Source organism: Brachyhypopomus gauderio, chromosome 15, assembly GCF_052324685.1.
Source record: "Brachyhypopomus gauderio isolate BG-103 chromosome 15, BGAUD_0.2, whole genome shotgun sequence".
In the NCBI taxonomy this organism is placed as follows: Eukaryota; Metazoa; Chordata; class Actinopteri; order Gymnotiformes; family Hypopomidae; genus Brachyhypopomus; species Brachyhypopomus gauderio.
Window position 1 is genome coordinate 4176667 of NC_135225.1, and position 22954 is coordinate 4199620.

Here is a 22954-nt window from a genome sequence, read left to right on the forward strand (position 1 = left end):
AACTTGGTACGCATCATCTATATGCACCTATGACACAGGTCCTTGACCTGCACCATCATATGTCCAATATGGCTGCCGCTATCGACCAATCAGCTTTCAGTACACCTTTCACAAGCTTATCATATGCCAATTAACATGAAACTCACATATTATGTTCATCTACACACCCTCTAATACATATCAAAGTATGACGGGAATTGCACCACTAGGTGGCGCTATACTAGAAATTCCTGAATTACTCCTACATGCTTTCATGTAGAAGGACAATCATGATCTCATATGATTCTATGCAAAATCACTAACAACTTTGTAATTGCAAGTGCTTTGCAAAAAAGTACAGATTTTTGTGTATAATCCAATACATATAATTTACACTTTTCATACTAGTCCTAGGATTTTCACTCCATCACCTCAAATCACATATTATAATATCCAGCAGCATGTGAAATACAAAACTGGTGGAACAAATTCTAAGATTCTTGCAATTTAATATTTTTCATATGCATCACAATGGTACCGTCATGACATATGAACTGCATATTTCAAAAACTCCCCTATATAATGTCTGATTGTTATGAAAATGGACAGACACATTCAGAAGACCACTGAGGTGATATCTGCCAAGTTTGTGCCAAATCCATCCACAAATGGTTGTACTGTGAATATTTTCATTTTCTATGCTGAACATGCATGCAGATCAAAGGTCATTCTTTTCCTCAAAAGAGTTAGAGTTGAGCCTGTAATCCAGTCAGACCCATTAGCTCAATGGGTAGAGCAATGTGCTCCCAGCCACAATGCACGTGGACAACGGGGGTTCGAATCCCACGTTGGGCAGTATTCCACCATAAGTTTAAAAAGCTGCCATTTCGATTCTGTTTTTTGAGCAGGTACTTCATTCACGAACGTGCTTCATATACTTTCATGTACATTTCATAAAGCTTTACATAATGTTGTGCCAGTGGGTGCAAAATCTTGCCAAACCTCAGCTTGGACCCCGTAATTGCCGCTTGCGGCTATATTTAGGGGTCCAAGCACCAGCGGTGCTGGAACCCTATTGTAATTGTTCTGATTATTATTATTATTATTATTATTATTCTTTTTCTCCGCTAAAACGCGTTGTGCAGCCTAAACCGTAAGACCTACAGACTTCTCCTTTGGCCAACTTGTAGTACTCCTCTCCGCTACTCAGGCGCAACACGCCAGCCCGATCCGACCATAGGTGGCGCTATAGCGCACAAAAACGCATGAAAAAGTTTACACAGGTGTTTCTCCTACACCGTATGTCCTAGAGATAAAATTCAAACTGCATCTGATCAGGCATGAGCTCATCTAAAAAAAGTTCCATTGAAGCTATATGCTCCGCCCCTTACATGTCGAGCTAATTTGCATAATATGCAAATTTGCACACATTTTTGAGCGCGTACTAGTCCCTGGATTTTTCACATACATGCACATATGTGATATCCAGGCGCTCAGAAGAGTCTGAACTTTAATTATTATGGAGCCAAAGTGCACATTTCTGCACATGGGCGTGGCCACATGCATCACAAGTCAAGCGTAGAAAATTCCTTCGCCAAAAATCCACATATTCTGCTATATCTCAGGCATTCTTTCACGTATTCATACCAAATTTCACACACATGTACCTACTGGGTGTCTAGACCTGCACATGCATTTTGGCAGACATGCACATCTAGGTGGCGCTATAACGGCCAAAAAACTCTCCTGCCCACACCGATTGGCCAAATAACTCCAAACTTGGTACGCATCATCAATATGCACCTATGACACAGGTCCTTGACCTGCACCATCATATGTCCAATATGGCCGCCGCTATCGACCAATCTGCTTTCAGTACACCTTTCACAAGCTTTTCATATGCCAATTTTTTTTCTGCCTTAAAACGCGTTGTGCAGCCTAAACCGTAAGACCTACAGACTTCTCCTTTGGCCAACTTGTAGTACTCCTCTCCGCTACTCAGGTGCAACACGCCAGCACAATCCGCCCATAGGTGGCGCTACAGCGCACACAAACGCATGAAAAAGTTTACACAGGTGTTTCTCCTAAACCGTATGTCCTAGAGACAAAATGTAAACTTCACCTGATCAGGCATGTGCTCATCTAAAAAAAGTTCCATTGAAGCCATATGCTCCGCCCCTTACATGTTGAGCTAATTTGCATAATATGCAAATTTGCACACATTTTTGAGCGCATACTAGTCCCTGGATTTTTCACATACATGCACATATGTGATATCCAGGCGCTCAGAAGAGTCTGAACTTTAATTATTATGGAGCCAAAGTGCACATTTCTGCACATGGGCGTGGCCACATGCATCACAAGTCAAGCGTAGAAAATTCCTTCGCCAAAAATCCACATATTCTGCTATATCTCAGGCATTCTTTCACGTATTCATACCAAATTTCACACACATGTACCTACTGGGTGTCTAGACCTGCACATGCATTTTGGCAGACATGCACATCTAGGTGGCGCTATAACGGCCAAAAAACTCTCCTGCCCACACCGATTGGCCAAATAACTCCAAACTTGGTACGCATCATCAATATGCACCTATGACACAGGTCCTTGACCTGCACCATTATATGTCCAATATGGCCGCCGCTATCGACCAATCAGCTTTCAGTTCACATTTCACAAGCTTATCATAAGCCAATCAACATGAAACTCACATATTATGTTCATCTACACACCCTCTAAGACATACTCAAGTATGACGGGAATTGCACCACTAGATGGCGCTATACTAGAATTTCCTGAATTACCCCTACATCTTTCTTACACATGCACACACATGCAATGGCCTACCTATAGGTTTCATATACACATTGCTTCACCCATACCTATCCAGTGATTACACACACATGCTTACGCATCTCAGGCGTGCCAGATGGTGCCCATACCCTGTGCTTGGACCCCGTAATTGCCGCTTGCGGCTATATTTATTATTATTCTTCTTTTTCTGCCCTAAAACGCGTTGTGCAGACCAAACCGTAACACCTACAGACTTCTCCTTTGGCCAACTTGTAGTACTCCTCTCCGCTACTCAGGCGCAACACGCCAGCCCGATCCGACCATAGGTGGCGCTATAGAGCGCAAAAAATTGTCACGCCTACACCGTATGTCATAAACAAAAAATTCCAATTGCATCTGATCAGTCATCTTCCATTCTACAAAAAATACATTTGAACCCATAAGCTCCGCCCCTTACATGTCGAGCTAATTTGCATAATATGCAAATTTGCACACATTTTTGAGCGCGTACTAGTCCCTGGATTTTTCACATACATGCACATATGTGGTATCAAAACGTTCAGAAGAGTCTGAACTTTAAAAGTTATGGAGCCAAAGTGCACATTTCTGCACATGGGCGTGGCCACATGCATCACAAGTCAAGCGTCGAAAATTCCTTCGCCAAAAATCCACTTATTCTGCTGTATCTCAGGCATACTTTCATGTATTCACTCCAAATTTCACACACATGTACCTATTGGGTGTCTAGACCTGCACATGCATTTTGGCAGACATGCACACCTAGGTGGCGCTATAACGGCCAAAAAACTCTCCTGCCCACACCGATTGGCCAAATAACTCCAAACTTGGTACGCATCATCTATATGCACCTATGACACAGGTCCTTGACCTGCACCATCATATGTCCAATATGGCCGCCGCTATCGACCAATCAGCTTTCAGTTCACATTTCACAAGCTTATCATAAGCCAATCAACATGAAACTCACATATTATGTTCATCTACACACCCTCTAAGACATACTCAAGTATGACGGGAATTGCACCACTAGGTGGCGCTATACTAGAATTTCCTGAATTACCCCTACATCTTTCTTACACATGCACACACATGCAATGGCCTATCTATAGGTTTCATATACACATTGCTTCACCCATACCTACCCAGTGATTACACACACATGCTTACGCATCTCAGGCGTGCCAGATGCTGCCCATACCCTGTGCTTGGACCCCGTAATTGCCGCTTGCGGCTATATTTATTATTATTCTTCTTTTTCTGCCCTAAAACGCGTTGTGCAGACCAAACCGTAACACCTACAGACTTCTCCTTTGGCCAACTTGTAGTACTCCTCTCCGCTACTCAGGCGCAACACGCCAGCCCAATCCGACCATAGGTGGCGCTATAGAGCGCAAAAAATTGTCACGCCTACACCGTATGTCATAAACAAAAAATTCCAATTGCATCTGATCAGTCTTCTTCCATTCTACAAAAAATACATTTGAACCCATAAGCTCCGCCCCTTACATGTCGAGCTAATTTGCATAATATGCAAATTTGCACACATTTTTGAGCGCGTACTAGTCCCTGGATTTTTCACATACATGCACATATGTGATATCCAGGCGCTCAGAAGAGTCTGAACTTTAATTATTATGGAGCCAAAGTGCACATTTCTGCACATGGGCGTGGCCACATGCATCACAAGTCAAGCGTAGAAAATTCCTTCGCCAAAAATCCACATATTCTGCTATATCTCAGGCATTCTTTCACGTATTCATACCAAATTTCACACACATGTACCTACTGGGTGTCTAGACCTGCACATGCATTTTGGCAGACATGCACATCTAGGTGGCGCTATAACGGCCAAAAAACTCTCCTGCCCACACCGATTGGCCAAATAACTCCAAACTTGGTACGCATCATCTATATGCACCTATGACACAGGTCCTTGACCTGCACCATCATATGTCCAATATGGCCGCCGCTATCGACCAATCAGCTTTCAGTACACCTTTCACAAGCTTTTCATATGCCAATTTTTTTTCTGCCTTAAAACTCGTTGTGCAGCCTAAACCGTAAGACCTACAGACTTCTCCTTTGGCCAACTTGTAGTACTCCTCTCCGCTACTCAGGCGCAACACGCCAGCCCGATCCGACCATAGGTGGCGCTATAGCGCAAAAAAACGCATGAAAAAGTTTAAACTGGTGTTTCTCCTAAACCGTATGTCCTAGAGACAAAATGTAAACTTCACCTGATCAGGCATGTGCTCATCTAAAAAAAGTTCCATTGAAGCCATATGCTCCGCCCCTTACATGTCGAGCTAATTTGCATAATATGCAAATTTGCACACATTTTTGAGCGCGTACTAGTCCCTGGATTTTTCACATACATGCACATATGTGGTATCCAGGCGCTCACAAGAGTCTGAACTTTAATTGTTATGGAGCCAAAGTGCACATTTCTGCACATGGGCGTGGCCACATGCATCACAAGTCAAGCGTAGAAAATTTCTTCGCCAAAAATCCACATATTCTGCTGTATCTCAGGCATACTTTCATGTATTCACTCCAAATTTCACACACATGTACCTATTGGGTGTCTAGACCGGTACATACATTTTGGCAGACATGCACACCTAGGTGGCGCTATAACGGCCAAAAAACTCTCCTGCCCACACCGATTGGCCAAATAACTCCAAACTTGGTACGCATCATCTATATGCACCTATGACACAGGTCCTTGACCTGCACCATCATATGTCCAATATGGCCGCCGCTATCGACCAATCAGCTTTCAGTACACCTTTCACAAGCTTATCATATGCCAATCAACATGAAACTCACATATTATGTTCATCTACACACCCTCTAAGACATACTCAAGTATGACGGGAATTGCACCACTAGGTGGCGCTATACTAGAATTTCCTGAATTACCCCTACATCTTTCTTACACATGCACACACATGCAATGGCCTACCTATAGGTTTCATATACACATTGCTTCACCCATACCTACCCAGTGATTACACACACATGCTTACGCATCTCAGGCGTGCCAGATGGTGCCCATACCCTGTGCTTGGACCCCGTAATTGCCGCTTGCGGCTATATTTTTTCTTATTCTTTTGCCCATTTTTTGACATAAAATGCATCGTGCAGCCTAGACCGTAATGCCTAGAAAACCCAATCTTGGCAAAAAGGTTCAGTTACCTCCAAGGACCAGATTCCCATACAGGGACCCCAAATTGGCCTGATGGTGGCGCTATAGCAGACCATATTGACTTTTTGTCCATATCTCCTACACCGTAGGTCCTAGAACCAAAATTCCAGTTCCTATGCATTCCTTGACTAAATTCAATAGGACAATTAATATACAACCATTAAGCTCCGCCCACTTAGATTTCGAGTTAATTTGCATAATGTGCAAAATCACACACATCTTTGAGCGCGAACTAGTCCCTGGATTTTTCACATACGTGCACATATGTGGTATCAAAACGTTCAGAAGAGTCTGAACTTTAAAATGTATCCAACAAAAATGCTAATTTCTTCACTACCTAGTCAGTATAAGCCAATCAAATCAGGGGGCGTAAATTCAATAGTAAATTTTGCACAAATGGAACTCTAACTTAAGAAAACTTGCATGTAATGAGATGGCACTTCACAGACAGCTTCCGTGTGAGGGTCTGGGGCAGCTCGCAGTGGTTGCCATACCTCACCTGCTAGGGGGCGCTATAACATGCAAAAATTTGCCCCATGCACTCAGATTGGCCGATCCACATGAAACTTGACAGACATCATCTATGGGCCTCTGGAAACCAGGTCCTAAAGCAGACATGCCATACTTCCAAAATGGCTGACGTAATCGGCCAATCAGTGATCGGCACGCGTTTGACAGGCTTACCATTGGTCGATCTGCACGAAACCTCTTGGGTGTGGACAAGTGCACGCCCCCTATGACATAATCCAGCCGGGTGTCGATTGGCCACTGGGGGGCGCTATTGCAAAAAAAGCAAGTGTATCCCCTACATAATTCCACTTGGGAACATGCAATTGGACTCTTTTGATTCCTTGCAGTAGTGCGAACAACTTTCCCATTACATGTCCTATTAAAAAATGCACAGTTTATTTACAGTTAATAATAGTTTGAAATCATCACTTTTCATACTCCTCCTAGGATTTTCATACTATCATGTCAAGCAAAGTCTTATAATACTCTACAGAGTGTGAAATCAAAAAACAATCCAAAGATTTTGGATTTGAGGACACTTATACCTGCTAAATATTTTTTTAATGGACAGCATCGATACATATAATATTCATATTCTTAAAGCTCTTTCATATTTTACCCAATTCTGACCAAAATGCACAAGCCCATTCAGAATCCCATCCTGAACAAATTTGTCAAGTTTCATCTAAATCGGTTATCGTATGGCTCTACAGTGCAGTATTATATACAATGCATAAGAATGCATGTAAAGTCCCTCTGTCACCTTCTCCTTCTCACACGCACGCAAGCTGAAACTCACACTCTCAGTCTCTCTCACACTCTCACCCACATTCCCCCTCCCATCTCTGTGCCCTAAGTAAACATTGCTCTGGCTACCTAGATCTCTCTGTGTCTATTAACCAGGCACACACACATACAGGCACAAGCAGGCCTTCCTATAGCATTCACAATTGACACTTCCCTAGCCATACCCACCCATATCTCAGTGACTAACACATGCTTATACAAACTGATATTTGGCTTCTTTTTTGTCTCTCTCTCACACAAACACAGACACACACACCTTTATACCTATATGTATGTATAGTTTCTATGTATACTTATGTATGTATGTATTAGTATATGTTGTCATAGTTTGAATACATATACTACCACACACACACACACACACACACACACACACACACACACACACACTTCTACCTAAATGTATGTATAGTTTGTATGCATATCTATAGTATATGTATAGTATATGTCAGTCATACCAGTGATGTCAGTCATATCAGACATGCCAGTCCAGTCATGTCAGTTATATCAGTCATGTCAGTGATGCCAGTCATGTTCTGCCAGTCATGTAAGTCATGTCAGTCATATCAGTCATGTCAGTCCAGTCATGTCAGTCAAATCTTCAAATCATTACAGTCATGCCAGTTATGTCAGTCATATCAGTCATGTTAATTTTGTTCGTCATGCCAGTGATGTCATTCCAGTCATGCCAGTCATATCAGTTATGTCAGTAATGCCAGTCATGTCAGTCATGCCAGGCTTTGCAGACTACATTCATACTTTGAATACACAGGCAGTCATGTTAGGCGTGCTACGTGTACAAGGAGTGAATTAACTAAGCATAGTCTCTGGCTCCCTCAATCTCTCTCTGTCAGTAATATACAGGCCCAATCATGTATAGACAAGTGCAGGCCTTCCTATACTGTTCACATAGATGCAGCCATAGCCAGATGTGCTATTTTTGTGTCTCCCTTTCTGACACACACAGATGTCATCACACTCTACATCTGTAGAGCACACACTGGCCAAACCCAAACAGCTTTTTTTTCACTTTTAGGTCTAAAGGACCTTTTGGGCTTCCTTTTGCCTATTGAGGCCAAAATGCCTATTGGTGTGTGAACCCGCCAATCGCCGCTTGCGGCTATATTAATTTAATTGTTATTGTTTTTACATCACCTCAAATTGATAATTATATTTTAAAAATCTAAAGATTTTAAGCAAGCAACTCAGTGTTATTATGATGTATTTAAAAATGCATTTTATTTAAAATACATATGTTTAACATCTTTCATTACTAAACAAGAATCACATCTTGGCATAATTTTAATATTAAGCTTTTCATCACTATAGATAACTAAACGCTCTGTGATGATTGTTACTACACTTACCAGTTAGAAGGATTCTTCAGACTATGGGTGATTGTTAATCTTTCTGGTTCACAGTCTGTTGTATGCAGTAAACACTGGGGACTGGTGGAGTCTTACCCTTTCAGTGAGATATTGATTCAGAGTGGAGAGAGAGGGTCAAAAGTGTGTGAGCAGGGCCTGGTCTCCAGCTACAGATCACTCACACAGACTAGTATTATAGTAAGAGAGAGGAACTTCTCTCAGTGATTACTTATATTAAAAAGATGTTTTGTGTCTACAAACGTGTGTGTGTGTGTGTGTGTGTGTGTGTGTGCACGCAATCCCAAGGATAACAGTGGTGTTCTGTAGTTAAAGATGTAGAGGTAGTAAAAATTGTAGTGTAGAAGGCAACGCAAGGTAATCCAGGAACTATGAAATATCAAATACCTTGTTAACATAAATATTGAACAGGGAGAATATGTCCGATTTCCTTGTTTGAATCCACATCATGTAGACCAGACACAAATTAGCTGTATTTTTACTTGGCCATGCTGTAGAATCTAAATCTCTCATTAAACATATACAGACCACAACTACTGAGCTTATCACAATTGTTTTAATTGAAACTTTATGCTCAGATTCATTTGTTTACCCACATATATTATTCAGAGTAAACCAGTGGAGCTGAACTGGTAGGCCTGGAGCGCTGAGCGCTCTTGTGGACAGCTGTAGGGATCTCCGGTGTGGTCTGTCCGTAGCTAGGGAACCGGGCAGTCCCCGCTGCCGTCACTCTGGAAAGATGCCTCGTATGTGCTTACATAACGCTGGCCACGTTCCCTCAGCGTGGCAAGGCAAGGCACCAAGAATCCTCCAGCTGACCCCTCCCCAAGCCCTGTGAGAGGCCATTCAGGTGGAAGGGGGGGGGGGGACCCCTCCAAGCCCGTAGGTCAGACAGATCAGTAACCAATCAACAGTTACATCTTTATCTCCGCATCTCCTGCTGCCCTCTTCTCTTTCGTCCTGTTGTATGATGTTGCCATGGCATTTACGTAGCGTTGCCATGGGGTCCCAAGGACTTGGAGGGAACACTCTGTGCTTTTATCTAGGGCGGTGTGGGCAGCGTCATTTGTGGCAGAATACACCGTAAAAGTTTATAACATTACCAAATTATGTGGTTCTTTTTTTTTTTTTTTTACTGTATTAGTTACTCATAAAACAAATAATTATTTATTTACCTTTTAATGAGACAAAGCAGGCTACACCAAATGCTTGTTTTATAACAACTGCAATCTTACATACATTATTGTACAGTCATATACTCCCTTTGTAGAACACCACACAAAACTATATATTTAATGGCTTTTTAGTTACTTTAAAAAACAAATGTTCCAACAGAGTTAGAACTTATTTTTATTCTTGTACGTATTTGTCTTTCTTTCAAACTATTCATTGCTACTTTTCATCTTGCATCTGACAGCAACCTTTGACCCTTGACTTTCTGCCCTAGGTGAATGGAATTCACAACAAAGATTAAAATTCCTAAAGGAGATCCTCGTGGTATATCGACCCAGGTCTGGCTCTTCAGGAACATGCTTATCTCATCTTTAAAGTACTATGTGTCATTGATATTTTGTCACATACAAAACAGAAAGTTCATTATGTACATCCTGTATTGTGAAAGCATGTGCCCATGTAGGTTTGATGATTTAGGGAATTTCAAACATTGAAACCTTGCGATGTGTTCCTATCAGTGCGGTAAAACCATTACGGTCCTCTTCTTTGTCATTTAACTCTACTCGTGTGGCAGACAAAACTGTACAGATCTATTTAAACAGTTGGTCGGTTCATGATCAAAGCCTCACCATACTCTGATGGAGTTCTTTGAGCCTCACCATACTCTGATGGAGTCTTTTGAGCCTCACCATACTCTGATGGAGTCTTTTGAGCTGCGGTCCAGTTGTATCTTTTTAAAAATGTATTATTTCCTCATGAGCATTTTTTCTATGTCGCTCAGTCTTGTTATAAACCACGTGTCCTTAACCAGTGCATGTTGCTGGGTGATGTCTCAAAATTAAACAGTGGATTAAACGGGAGAGAGTTTAAGGGTGGCAAAGGGGACTCACACAGGGCCGAAGGGGGATTCATACAGGCCGGTCCACCGCGTATTGACAAGGGCTTAAGTTGGATACGGGGTTTTGTACAGCTGGATATGCAAAGTTGGCGTGCTGCTTGGCTTTGAGCCGAAGGCTAGCCAGGCTGGAGTTACAGGTGTCTCTGTACATGTAGGGGCTGGCCGTGGTCGCGTAAGGGCAGGCGGCCGCCGACACGGCCGCCGAGTTGAGCGTGGGGCTGTTCAGGTTGTTCAGGTTCCCCAGGTTGTTTAGGCCAGACCCGGGCACGCCGGCCACTGCCGAGGACACCATGGAGGAGGCCATGTTCATGGAGGGGATGGAGCTGGGTGGGGAGAACATGGGCTGTGAGGACAAGGGACTGACGTTCATGGAGTTGAAGAAGGGGAAACCTTTGGCGGAGAGCGGGCTGCTGGCCAGGCTTTTGGTAGCCCAGTTGTTGTAGGAGTAGCCAGAATACATGTCGTCGTATGGCTGCATTAGTCCATTGAACTGGGCACCAAAACCACTTTTACAAAGCTCGGCTTGCTGGTTCCGTTCTCTCTTTCTCCATTTGGCTCGACGGTTCTTAAACCAAACCTGGAACACAGACAGAAGAGTCAGAACTTCATGCCATACGAGTCCTTCTATCCTTTTCGGTCTTTAGATGTTTTCCTTGGGTATTTGGGAGTGATACATGAATCATTTGTTGGTTTTTGTTGTACATTTGTCTGTGTAAAGTCTCATTTATTATTTAAAAACAAAAACAAACACAAGCAAACAAATTCATCTTTGTAAATCACTGTTTTGCTTAGTATTATAAATATGTCACATATGTCAAATTCATTCACTTTTTTCATACTGCATAAGAGTGCACTTACATCTCAGTCTCTAAAATAACATTATAGAGGATAATTACAATAGTATTAAAAAATTAAAGCTTCAACTAAATAGGAAAACTCTGATATCAAACCATGCCGGGTTGGATTATTAAACTAAATTATTCACTTATTATGAACTGCTTCTATAAGAGATGTCAGAGGAGATATTCCTTCACATTAGTCAAATTTAAGATTCTATTTTTAGAGAATATAGCAGGATTAAAGTTTTAATTGCAAACCTTAAAGGAAATATTGAATTTCGCTTTTTCCAAATCTGTTTTCTTAAGTATTCACTGTGCTCAACTGCAGAATAAGATTAAGGGGTATAACCAATTGCTATTCATAATAAAACACTGAATATTTGGACATCCATCTAATTCTCACGAATAGCTTGACTTTCAGTGGCACTGTAGTTTCATCTCTGATCTATCTGTCAGATAGTAAAAAGGGCAAAAGTTAATCATTGTGTATTACCAAATCTGGTAAAAGAGCATACCACTTCTGTAGAATGCTGTTTTTACTATAAATATGATATAGTATACTATATGATATAATATACTACATTGATGGATCATGGTTGTGCTTTTCTACACGCCTAGTTTATTTTAAGGGACAGGGAACCCCGTCTTCTTTCCTATGTGCTCCTACATTTCCAGTGACATTTGTGTTTGGAAATTGTGTCTGAGGCCTCACAGAAATAACTGAATGTCAAATGTTAGCTGGATTGTCAGGGTGTGTCTGATCTTAATTTAGGATCTCAGCTATTTCACAATTCCCCTGCCCATCTAATTCAATCACTCAGACTTTGCGTAGTTATTTCTCACTTCAGAAATTTATCTATTCTTAGGTTCTTACATACAGGAAGTATTTAAATAGTAGAATAAACTATTTCATAAAATCACAAAAATAAAAACATCTTTGATATAGTACACTTCAATATGTTTCACTACATAGTGACTAGGGGTCTAATAAACAGAGGGCAGAGGTTTTCAATAATAAAAAAAACTCTACCCTGTGTGGTCCTGTGGGCCAAGACTTTAAAAGCAGTCCAGGTCAGGTTTGCTTTAGGTCAGGGCCATAGTTTAGGCTTTGAGAGTGTACTAGGAACACATACTCATTCAATTGCATAAATCAACATGACAGAGGAAGCATTTGAAATATGCGGTGTGAGCGAGTGTCCAGCTAGGATTAGTGGCATACATGCACGGTTCAGAAGGCCACTGATAGATATTAGGCTAGGTGCAGCTCCAGTCCTGTTGTTCTTTCAAAATAACAACCAGGACTGCATGCTATGTGACCTTTCCTCTGTCCAGCATGAATCTGATCCATTAGATGTCAGGCAGACTGAAAGGTTGTGACTACAGCCGTGTCTGTCAGGGCAGGAACCCACAGTATTGTGTTCTGCTGCGCTTTAACAACGAAAATGCCTGGCTGTGATCTCAGCAGTGGGACTGAAGTACATAAAACACATCATTTTACCCAAACGCTTCTTACTAATGAAAGTCAGATTGTATTACATTGCGTGTGACATAGGTGGAAATCAGTGAAGTGATTTCTGATTGCTTTACATAGTGGCATTTCAATTTTTCAGTTTTGCAATTAGACTATATGTTGCATGATATCTTAAATGTATGTACCGATTATTGATTATATAGAAGTATTTCTATAATGAAATACCAGTGTATCCATAAACAAATCACCTCGAACACAACATGAGAAAAAAGTAATTCTCCCAGGATTCTCTCTGATGGAGTAGCTGACCAAGTGAATACTTAACTGATGTAGATAGTCCTTACAGTGTGAATCACATCATTACCAGAGCACACTATAACAACCCTTTACACCATCAAACACTGATTAAGATCTATGAGTAACTCGGTTCTGTGAAGCTGGGCGTTTTACCGGGTGCGTACCCGCACACGTGCTTCTGTGAGGTTGGTCCACACAGCAATCTCCTCTCGTGTGCTCATGTCTGGGTAGCGGTTCCTCTGGAAGGTGGCCTCTAGTTCCTGGAGCTGCTGGCTGGTGAAATGTGTCCTCTGCCTGCGTTGTTTCTTCTTCAAAGAGCCATCCTCTGTGTTCGACTCGTCTGCCTGGTTCTGATGGGATTTCTCTGTGTCTGCATAGAACCAACATGAAAATATAAAGACTAAAGACATTCTGACTTGTGTGTCATGACTTGTGTTAAACTACGTATTATCAACCTAGATGCACCTATGGTCCAAATACCATTCTAAAACAATTCACTCTCAGGGATAAATAGTGTTATATTAAAACAAAAGCCTGACAAAGACCACACAAAACAAGGTATCAGACAAGACCCAACAGCACTTGTTATGTCTGGGTGAAATCCTCTGCAGAGTTCTGCAAATTGAAGACCTCACAGAAAGGGCTAAATTAGCTGGCCACATAATCCCAGGATCAGGCATTAGTGACAGGGCAGGTTTGGAATTGTTTGGCAAGGACTTAACTATAGGAGGATTTCTAAATGATAAGCAGACTTTCCAATATTCCACAATGATAAATATCCAAGGTAATATGGAATATGTGGCCATTCGTGTCCATGTATTTAGATCAGCAAAAACGTGATGATGACGATGATCATTTTTGTCATCCTCGTAATGATCATAAATAATTAATGCAAAAAAGTTGTCAAAATTCTCGATTCTGACATTTAGACTAGTTTGTCAAAAACATAGAAATACTTTAGTTTATATTTCAGTAAAAAATGTAAACCCAGTTTTCTGAAAATGGTGAAAGTGATTATACATATATGATCCATCCCAATCTCACCATTTTCACTGATTTAATCTTGATTTAAGCATAAGAGATTAACAATGTAAACGTCTGGTTGGTTTACTGAGAGACTGTGGGCTTGATCTGATGTCGAAGCATCACTGAAGATGTCTAAGTGTGGACACACACGTGGCTCCAGTTCATTGTAATTTAGGCTACTAACATTTTCAGCTTACTCAAACTGTTCAGTCCTAACAAAGCATTTTGTTCACTATATTTTACAAAAATCAAGCATTTGTAACCTGTTGTAGGGTAAATTAAAGAAAATAACTTGTTTCATAATATAATGGCCAATAACTTGACACAATGTTTCACACAGTTTACTATTACAGTTTATATAAAATCGCACCAAGCAAGTAACACTGTAATGCTATTAAACATTGTTCTGTTATTTATTTATGTGCTTGTTTGTTTATTCTTGTGTGAAGGTAATTATTAATGTAAATATATCTGGCCTAATATGATAAATCAATTTTAGGACACAGTTCGCAACAACTTGATGATAACCAAACCACTGTTATTTATGAACTACTTCAAAAGGTTTCAAGACACAAATACACTCAGTCCAATTCAGTTCCTTATCACGACTTGCGATTTACGCTTTCGTTTGAAGTTTTCAACCGGTGGCATTTATTCACTTTTCCCAGTACAAATATCTTAATTCTAAATTTCTTGCGTCATTTCTTTCTAGTTTTAGTTCCTGTACCAACGTAATTCATCAGATTTTACATGTTTCTACAGATATATAGCATAATTTCTCTACCCTTATCTTATTATCAATAGCCGAATATAATGATTTAGCTATTTATTTACGTTATTGTAAAGTCATTGTGTTCATACAGTGCACCCAATTTTCAGATTAGTGGAAAAACGATGAGATAATGAAAATGAAATACAATTCATTCATATATACATTATATTATATGTTCTATTTCCAGAAGCCTATTCTGTTATCCAAGTGTAATGACATCTAGGGATAAAGTTGATCAACTATTCGATTAATTCTCTTTTAAATCACAATTAGTTAAATCGTTATAAGCAGTTTCCGTGTGAAGCGCACCACTTTTTCAAATACATGCTCGCAAAGAAGGGGAAAATGATACGACCTAGCCTTCACAAAAAAATAATGTTTACAGCATATATAGCTTGTGTCTGTTATAGATAAAGCAAAATTAGTGTCATTGGCAAAAATGTTAATACTGCATTCCCTTTTATTTTTTAGACACCAGAAACACCATTGCTGTAACGCTACTTGCTATTATTTAATATTCGATAATAAAAATACATTATTTGTGGTTCAATATTATTTTTAAAGTTCTCAATAACTGCTTTATTTGTTTACAGAAGGATGTAATTCTGATAGCATATGAACTTGGACAGACCGCTGTTGTCTTGGCCTTTACATCCCTGGTCGTGCTGAGGTGTCCCGGAGTCGGAGAGCGACAGTGCCGGGCTACGAGCTTCGTTGTCCGTCAGAAGGTTAAAATCCATAACCCCGGCCTCCAGACTCTGGAAATAACAAGCGCATTTAACCATGTGAAACCCAGTTGTAAACACGTGGTACAATGTAAAAAAAAAGAGAGTAACAGCCTTGGGTTCCAAATGAGATGGTACATCTCAAGGGATCATTCTTGCCATGAACTCCAATACTCGATTAACCAAACGATGCAATTTGATTAGCAAACAGAAGATCACGGGTTTTCGTTCACATGATGTTGAGTTACAAATATTTAATCACCAAAACAATCTACCTTCCAATTAATGTTACGAATTTGATGATAATACTTCACCTTATACCGTAACCCATCTTCATCATAATCTGACTCTCATGAGCTCATATCCCCAAATTAAAACAGGCGTCTATTTAAGGTGAATTCATTCGTACAGGCCGAGGTCACCCTTCTAAAAATGAAACGCTGCGAATCTATACTATATTAGAGTATCTGAGATACAAGTAAATAAATTAGTGATGGAGATACTAATGCATGAAATATAGTTTCACTGAATTGGGAAATTAGCATTTAATGCCATCAATCTGCGGTTAAACTAATCTAGTGATTAGACACCTAAGTTACTAGCAGATCGAACTAAAAAATAAAATGATTTAGACCTACATGTTAAACCGAAAAAACAGGGCGATCCAACGTGTATATAAATCAACAAAATTGCCTACCGACAAAAAAGCGACAGGATGCATGTGTCCATCACAGCCTGACAGCTGATACAACGGCCATTAAAAAAGGATTCGCACCTCTCTGACATGTTACTTAATCAATTTCATGTGAAAGCTCAAGTATGTGAAACCCCATCCTTAACTAGCAGTTTCACGAAAAAACAACCCCGATTAAACTTAAAATAACGTCTCGTTGATTTATACAACATCAATTAACACCTTACATTCACGTAATGGATCTACTTGTGTGACTTGTGCTGGGCAGATGTCCCTGGCCTAGTGTTCACATTTACCTAAAGATTCCTGATCACAGAGGCACGGGAGAGTTTGAAGTGTTCGGTTCGCCTGCTCGTTCGTGTAAAAAACGGAGACACTGGCCTAAACCGCTAATAGCCTTTTCACCCTATCAGAGCGAGAAAATGAGAATTTAAGTTCAAAGAGAGGACAGCCTTAGCTGTTTTATTATTATTATTGAGGTTTTTTTTAATCATATAACAGTATATGTTATATTGTTTAATTTACTGCATAGCTGAAACTTCTCAAAAATCACATCCTCGTAATAGAAAACAGCAGCAGACTGCTTCACTGAAAGGTAGATCTTGGAATTGTGTTCTATCCTATATGTGATTCTGAATAAAATATCTTGACCATCTTTTTAAAATGTTATCTTTAGTTATCTTATGCTGTAGTATGCATAAATAAACTTATATATATTTTACTGAGCAGTGTTTACTGAAAAAAATCCATAAAACTAAATTATTATTGTGATCTCTAAGTAGAGTCGCCATATGGATACACAGTAGGAATAAAAAAATCTAAATTTCAAGATATAACTGAACTAATCACAGTACATTATAGAGTGTAACGCAAGGCTATGTTAACCAGTGTTCACTGCAGTATTTCTGAATGTCAGCATTTCTATGTAAAATGCCAATAAAAATGCAAAACATTGCCCCCATCAAAATAATTCAGAGCTCGGCAACCATCGGTGAATGTGAAATGCGTTAAATTATGTGGATCTAAAATGACTGAACGGACTTCACCCATTCTGAAAAGAAAAAAGCTTATTGGTATGCATTTGTTTAAGATGACCTGAACACCATGTTTGTTTGAATGAGAAATTATGTAGTAATCAGTATTCACAAGGTGTCTCATTACCAACGATAAGACTCGAAAGAGGAGAAAGCTATATTAACTCAGACCATTTATTTTTACTGAAAGACAAAAAAACAGACTAGCAGAATGAATGTATGAAAAGGCCTAATGAGTATTTTTGCTTTAGAAATATACATTTTAATCCTATATGAAAATATTATTTATACCGAGTCTTCATTTGAATGATTATTCAAATAATTTGTTAATCAGGTATTAACAAATCTGCTGAAACCAGCTTTGCACTTACACCTTGAACAGCTCTACCAAATCCAACCTCTCTTTACAGACAGTCCGTTCTTGAAAATGTGTGTAATAAATTATATTGCATCGCTGTCCCTGTTTCTAGCATGACAAGGTCTCAAGATCTGGGAATGTGTTCTGATACACGGATTGATGCAAAAGAGAATCTCCCTGAAACCAGGGGCACACTGTGATGGGGGCAGAGGTCTGATGGGTATGTATGTATCACAGTCTCATTAACACAGCAAACTCACATCAGTTTCCCACAATTCTAGTGTCAAGCTATTTCTCTTTCACTTTTTTTTCTCATGGAGAGGATAACTTTCCATAGTTTGCTAAAAGGACTATGCCCCCAGAAAGGAGAAATGTGTTATGAAAGTAGCATGAATGGTGAATATTAGTCAAACATTCAGAAGGACTGATGAAATTAGTTGTTCTTGTTTTCTGCTGACTTTCTAAACAGATGACTGGCTGCATTAATGTCCAACCCTGTTTTTCTCTCTTTCTTTTTTCTTTTACCATAATTAGAAAGTGACTTGTGCTTATTTAATCCAGAACAAGGTGTCACTGCCCCCACAGGGTGAACACCAATGACATTATATGCAAAGTATGAAGTAAGAATGAATAATGTGGATTGAAATAATAGTCTAACAAGACGAAGGGTGGAAGAAATCATTATAACACATTATATTTCTCTATTAAACAACATGCATTTGAAAGCATGTTGCATAAAATTGTGTGTGTATGTGTGTGTGTGAGAGAGAGAGAGAGGGAGAGAGAGAGAGAGAGAGAGAGAGAGAGAGAGAGAGAGAGAGAGTTATCTATTGGGCCTGGGTTCACCTCAGGATGGGGGTAAGCTATAAACTTTTACACCTGAAGTAAATGCAAAGAACGGTAGAAACAATAACTTTTTAAAGTCTTTTAAACATTGCATTTTCAACTTTTCATAAAACCATAAAGGTAGGTTTCATAAACTATAATTATTAAATTGCTGCACTTTCATGCAGATTTAGGTTCACTAAATCTTCAATAAAAAAATGTTAAAGTATTTTTTATAGATTATTTCCAGTAATATTAAACAAACATAAAAAATTAGCATCACCATTTTGTATCCAGCTTTATATATATATTGCATTGTTAGTGCATTGTTGACCTCTGAAAAGACAGCATGCTAATAATTCAGCTTTTTAAGGATCTCGTTTCTGCCCCTTTGTGTTTTCTTACGTACCCCCTTCCCAGCTTTTCTGTGTCAGGAAAAACGAGAAGAACGTTGTTCCATGAACAAGTGGAAGGAACAACGCATAAATTTCCAGAAAATTCAAAACTTCTTAACACGGTCCAGTACACGCGGTCTGGGCGGGCTAGGGGACCTGAATTATTAGAGACGTTTGCATATGCGATATCGATCTCATTAAAATATATATCTAATAAAAGGAAAGATAATGGATATGAAAACCCCTCTCATTTTTCAGAAGATTGGTGTATCCATCTGTTGGTTCGGCAAAGGCAGACTAAACACATTTCCACGGGCTACGGCATTAGGCTAGGAATTATTCATAAACGCGTCCAGAATTAATTCCTTGGATTAAGAGTTGATTAAGATGTGTGTCACTTTGCTGTCTGAGAACTTATTAAGGGCTCTCTCGCGCGGGCGGCAGATGGAATTTTCTACCCAATGTTTGTAGATGTTAATTTCTACCCTCCTAACAGCCATTTGCATTTGCCCCTGTGGTAAAACGCGGCTTGTCTCCGTAGCTCACAAGTGCCTGTACCAGTTGATGCACACCTACGAAGTGATTCCTCAAAAAAACATTGACGTTTATTCACACTATATTAATCTTTGCACTGGGATGCGACAATTCTGCTGACGGAATGTTGCACGAGCCCCGTGCTTCATCTTTAAACAAAACTATTTGAACAAACTAATTCACAGATACAGAAAGAAAATGTGAAATGTGTTCTTCAGCAACCTTACTGTAATGGCGATAGTGGTGGAAACTGTGTGCAGCACTGCTTGAACGTTGAATTATTTCTTTTTATTTCTTAGCATCGGTTTACATGATTATGGAACTATAATGCAAAGTTCAAGACGGGTTAAATTTAATTCATGACCTTTAACTTTCACACTTTACACATTCAGGATTTTTTAAATTCAAAAGCAATGAACGAAGCTAGCACAGTGTACGTCGAAACAGCCGACTGAGTTGACGAAGCATCACTCATTAGTCATTGCGTCACGCAGTATCCACGAGGCCGTCAAATACCCGTCAACCTAAACTTCCGTTTCACATAAACTCCACGACTAATTTAAACAATCGAATATAAGCTACGATGAAAATGCTAGACCTAGTTCATGATAAACTAATATTTTCCTTTACAAAATACACCCTCAAACTTCACAGCACAGTACAGGCGTGTCGTGTGCGTCTTAAAGCTTACAGCGTTGTTCAGTAACGTGGATATACAATGTACACTTTTCATAATAAGATAAAGGTAGGTGCTCACTAAATATTGCCTTCTGTTATATGATGTTGAAAGTACAGGGCACAACCTATCCAGGGGTTGTTTTCCAAATTGGATATTTTATACTGATAATTAGGAAGCAGAAATAATATTTATAATTTTCTATTAAATGGAGTATTCATATATTACTAGACTCCCTTGTTGGAGGCCAAACCTCCACACTCAAAAACACAAAGCAATTCAGTAGATAAAATAATTACACAAATAAATGAGGACAAGATTAACTTGCATTTTAGTAAGAATAATATAAATAATTACATCAACAATTACAAATGTTTAGCCGTTATAATCAGCCATTATAAGTGCAGACTATTACTACAAGGACTCAGTAGTGTTGTTTACAAGAGGCCCAGTCAAATTATCACAAGCACAAACTTTGCAATTTCTAATTTCTAGGTTTTCACATTTGAGAATATATTCTTTGAGTGGGCTACTTCAGTGCAACGTAGAACGGCGTGGCTTGTATGAAAACTGGCAATTAACATTAGGCCAAAATATTTTGAAACGATGTTAATTGATCGTAAACGCGATTAAGAGACAGACTAGAGGGAAATATCAACACATTTTAGTTTTTTGGCACCAATATAGAAAGTAGACATCTTAAATCCGATTAGGCAGACTTTAATCTGATTAGACAGTGCCTGTATATCGACCTTAAACCAGTGCCAAGTTTTTAAAGTAATTTGCAGGAAATTAAAGGCAAGTTTCGTATGATGAGATTGTACACATAATTTTCCAGAACATCTATTTACGTAAACGAGCATTTGGTCTAAAGTAACGTGAGTAAAATGAAAACGAATCAGTGATTCGGAAAATGATAGCCGGTGTTGACGCGCCAGTTAACTGTCACGTCACAACTAAACGTTGTTTAATTAATAGCGTTTAATTAGCTTTGAATTAAATAACGTTTATATAGCTAATTGTTTGAGAATAAGATCAGTCTGCTTTATACGATCAGTCAGCTACTTATAAGAATGCACATCCCGCAACGTTGTTTCAGTACCTTATAATTAAGGAAATCCAGACTTGCAGAGAACTTATTTGATACGAATTGTAGCCTCTTGTCACAGCCATGTCATCACACCACCACGATGAAGCAACGATATATTACCTCCCCTCAAATGTCAAATGGACTCGGTTTGCGGTTAAGCAGCTGACGTTCCAGTTTCAAGTTATATGTAAACCTAACGCGACGGGTTGTGATGCGCTGCTTGAGTTTTTCCACTTTACCCAACGGGAAATTTAGAAAGCCTTATTCTTGTCACATTGACGCTCCTGGGCTGATTTTTAAAAGCCTTTCGCATCATTGCAGTTCAACCGACTGTAAGGAAATGTCATCACAGTGATTCAGAAACAGCTCTTACTTACATTAAATCCCGTTATGGTGGAAGTAATCCCCGGAAAATTCAACTTTATTGTAGGATAACTGCTTTCCTGTGTTGATGTAGCCGACAGCCGTCATGTAGAAAGTTCCTGGACTGTAAAAATGAAAGTCTCCGTTTCCTTTTCTCACATTTGTCTGTCAGAGTAGACTGGAAAGTGAAGCCTTGATACCCACGCAGAGGGGGACTGACTTTATGCTAAGTATCTTGCACGACAGGTCCACGCGAGAAAGGACTGCCCTCTCCCTCTCTCTCTCTCTCTCTCTCCCTCTCTCTCTCTCTCCCTCTCCCTCTCTCTCTCCCTCTCCCTCTCCCTCTCTCTCTCTCTCCCTCTCTCTCTCTCTCCCTCTCCCTCTCTCTCTCCCTCTCCCTCTCTCTCTCTCCCTCTCCCTCTCCAGCCACGTTTCGGTACTGCTTCTTTCACTAACCCGGTTTGTTCGACTCGATTAAAAATCTCGTGGCATGCAGCCAGTAACCTTCTCTCAAGACAATTATGGTTATAACCTGCTAAAACACTCCACTCGTGAAATCCACAGAGTCATCGTATATCTGTCCAGTGAGAAGAACAGCGTTGCTTTACTGGTTCTGTTTGCTTTCTAATTTGGACTTGACGTTGTAAACTGCTTGGATCGATTAGTGTCGTTACATTAAAAGTGACGCTCCTTAAGAACTATTGCAGTCCCTGTAGAGATTCTGAACTAAACACAGATACACATACAGTCTTGTAGCTATATAGGAACAGCAGCCAAAGCTCATCAATTTTATTAATAAACTTTAAATCATTTTTTTTTGTTTCTCGCGCTATTGTTATCCAGGACAATGATTTTTTCTAAAATGCTTTATGTAGAACACCAAATCCCTTTTGTATTGGTAAAAAAGTATTGATGATTGACTTATGTGGACTCTGGCTGCATGTCTTACTAGTAAATTCTTTCTCCGTCTTTACTCTGACTTGGTAGTATTTCAGAATAATACATGTGTATTTTTCAGACTGGATTATCGAGCTCACAATTGATCACCAACGTAGGCTATTTGTCATGGTGAACTAGT

The 22954-nt window shown here is 39.7% G+C and overlaps 1 protein-coding gene across 2 annotated transcripts; it reads right to left on the minus strand.

The window, feature by feature from the left end:
* Positions 1–9285: 9285 nt before the first annotated feature.
* Positions 9286–22143, minus strand: pitx3 (paired-like homeodomain 3). 2 transcript variants are annotated; one of them, XM_076975382.1, is made up of 4 exons: positions 21891–22143; positions 15814–15940; positions 13549–13754; positions 9286–11354 (listed from the first exon to the last, which is right to left on the minus strand). In XM_076975382.1, the coding sequence occupies exons 2-4, from the start codon at positions 15920–15922 to the stop codon at positions 10788–10790; spliced, it is 882 nt and encodes a 293-aa protein (XP_076831497.1). In that variant the 5' UTR covers positions 15923–15940; positions 21891–22143; the 3' UTR covers positions 9286–10787. The 2 variants fall into 2 exon arrangements, with proteins under 2 accessions (XP_076831497.1, XP_076831498.1); XM_076975383.1 differs by lacking the exon at positions 21891–22143 and adding an exon at positions 21526–21822.
* Positions 22144–22954: the final 811 nt, after the last annotated feature.

What these genes read in the sequence shown, in the direction of transcription:
- pitx3 (XM_076975382.1), bottom strand. Translation starts at nt 15,922, where the DNA reads ATGGATTTTAACCTTCTGACGGACAACGAAGCTCGTAGCCCGGCACTG. An exon ending in TAAAGGCCAAGACAACAGCG is followed by an intron (nt 13,755 to 15,813) that starts GTCTGTCCAAGT and finishes GGTTCTATGCAG; the next exon opens with ACACAGAGAAATCCCATCAG. An exon ending in TCACAGAAGCACGTGTGCGG is followed by an intron (nt 11,355 to 13,548) that starts GTACGCACCCGG and finishes TCTGTGTTCCAG; the next exon opens with GTTTGGTTTAAGAACCGTCG.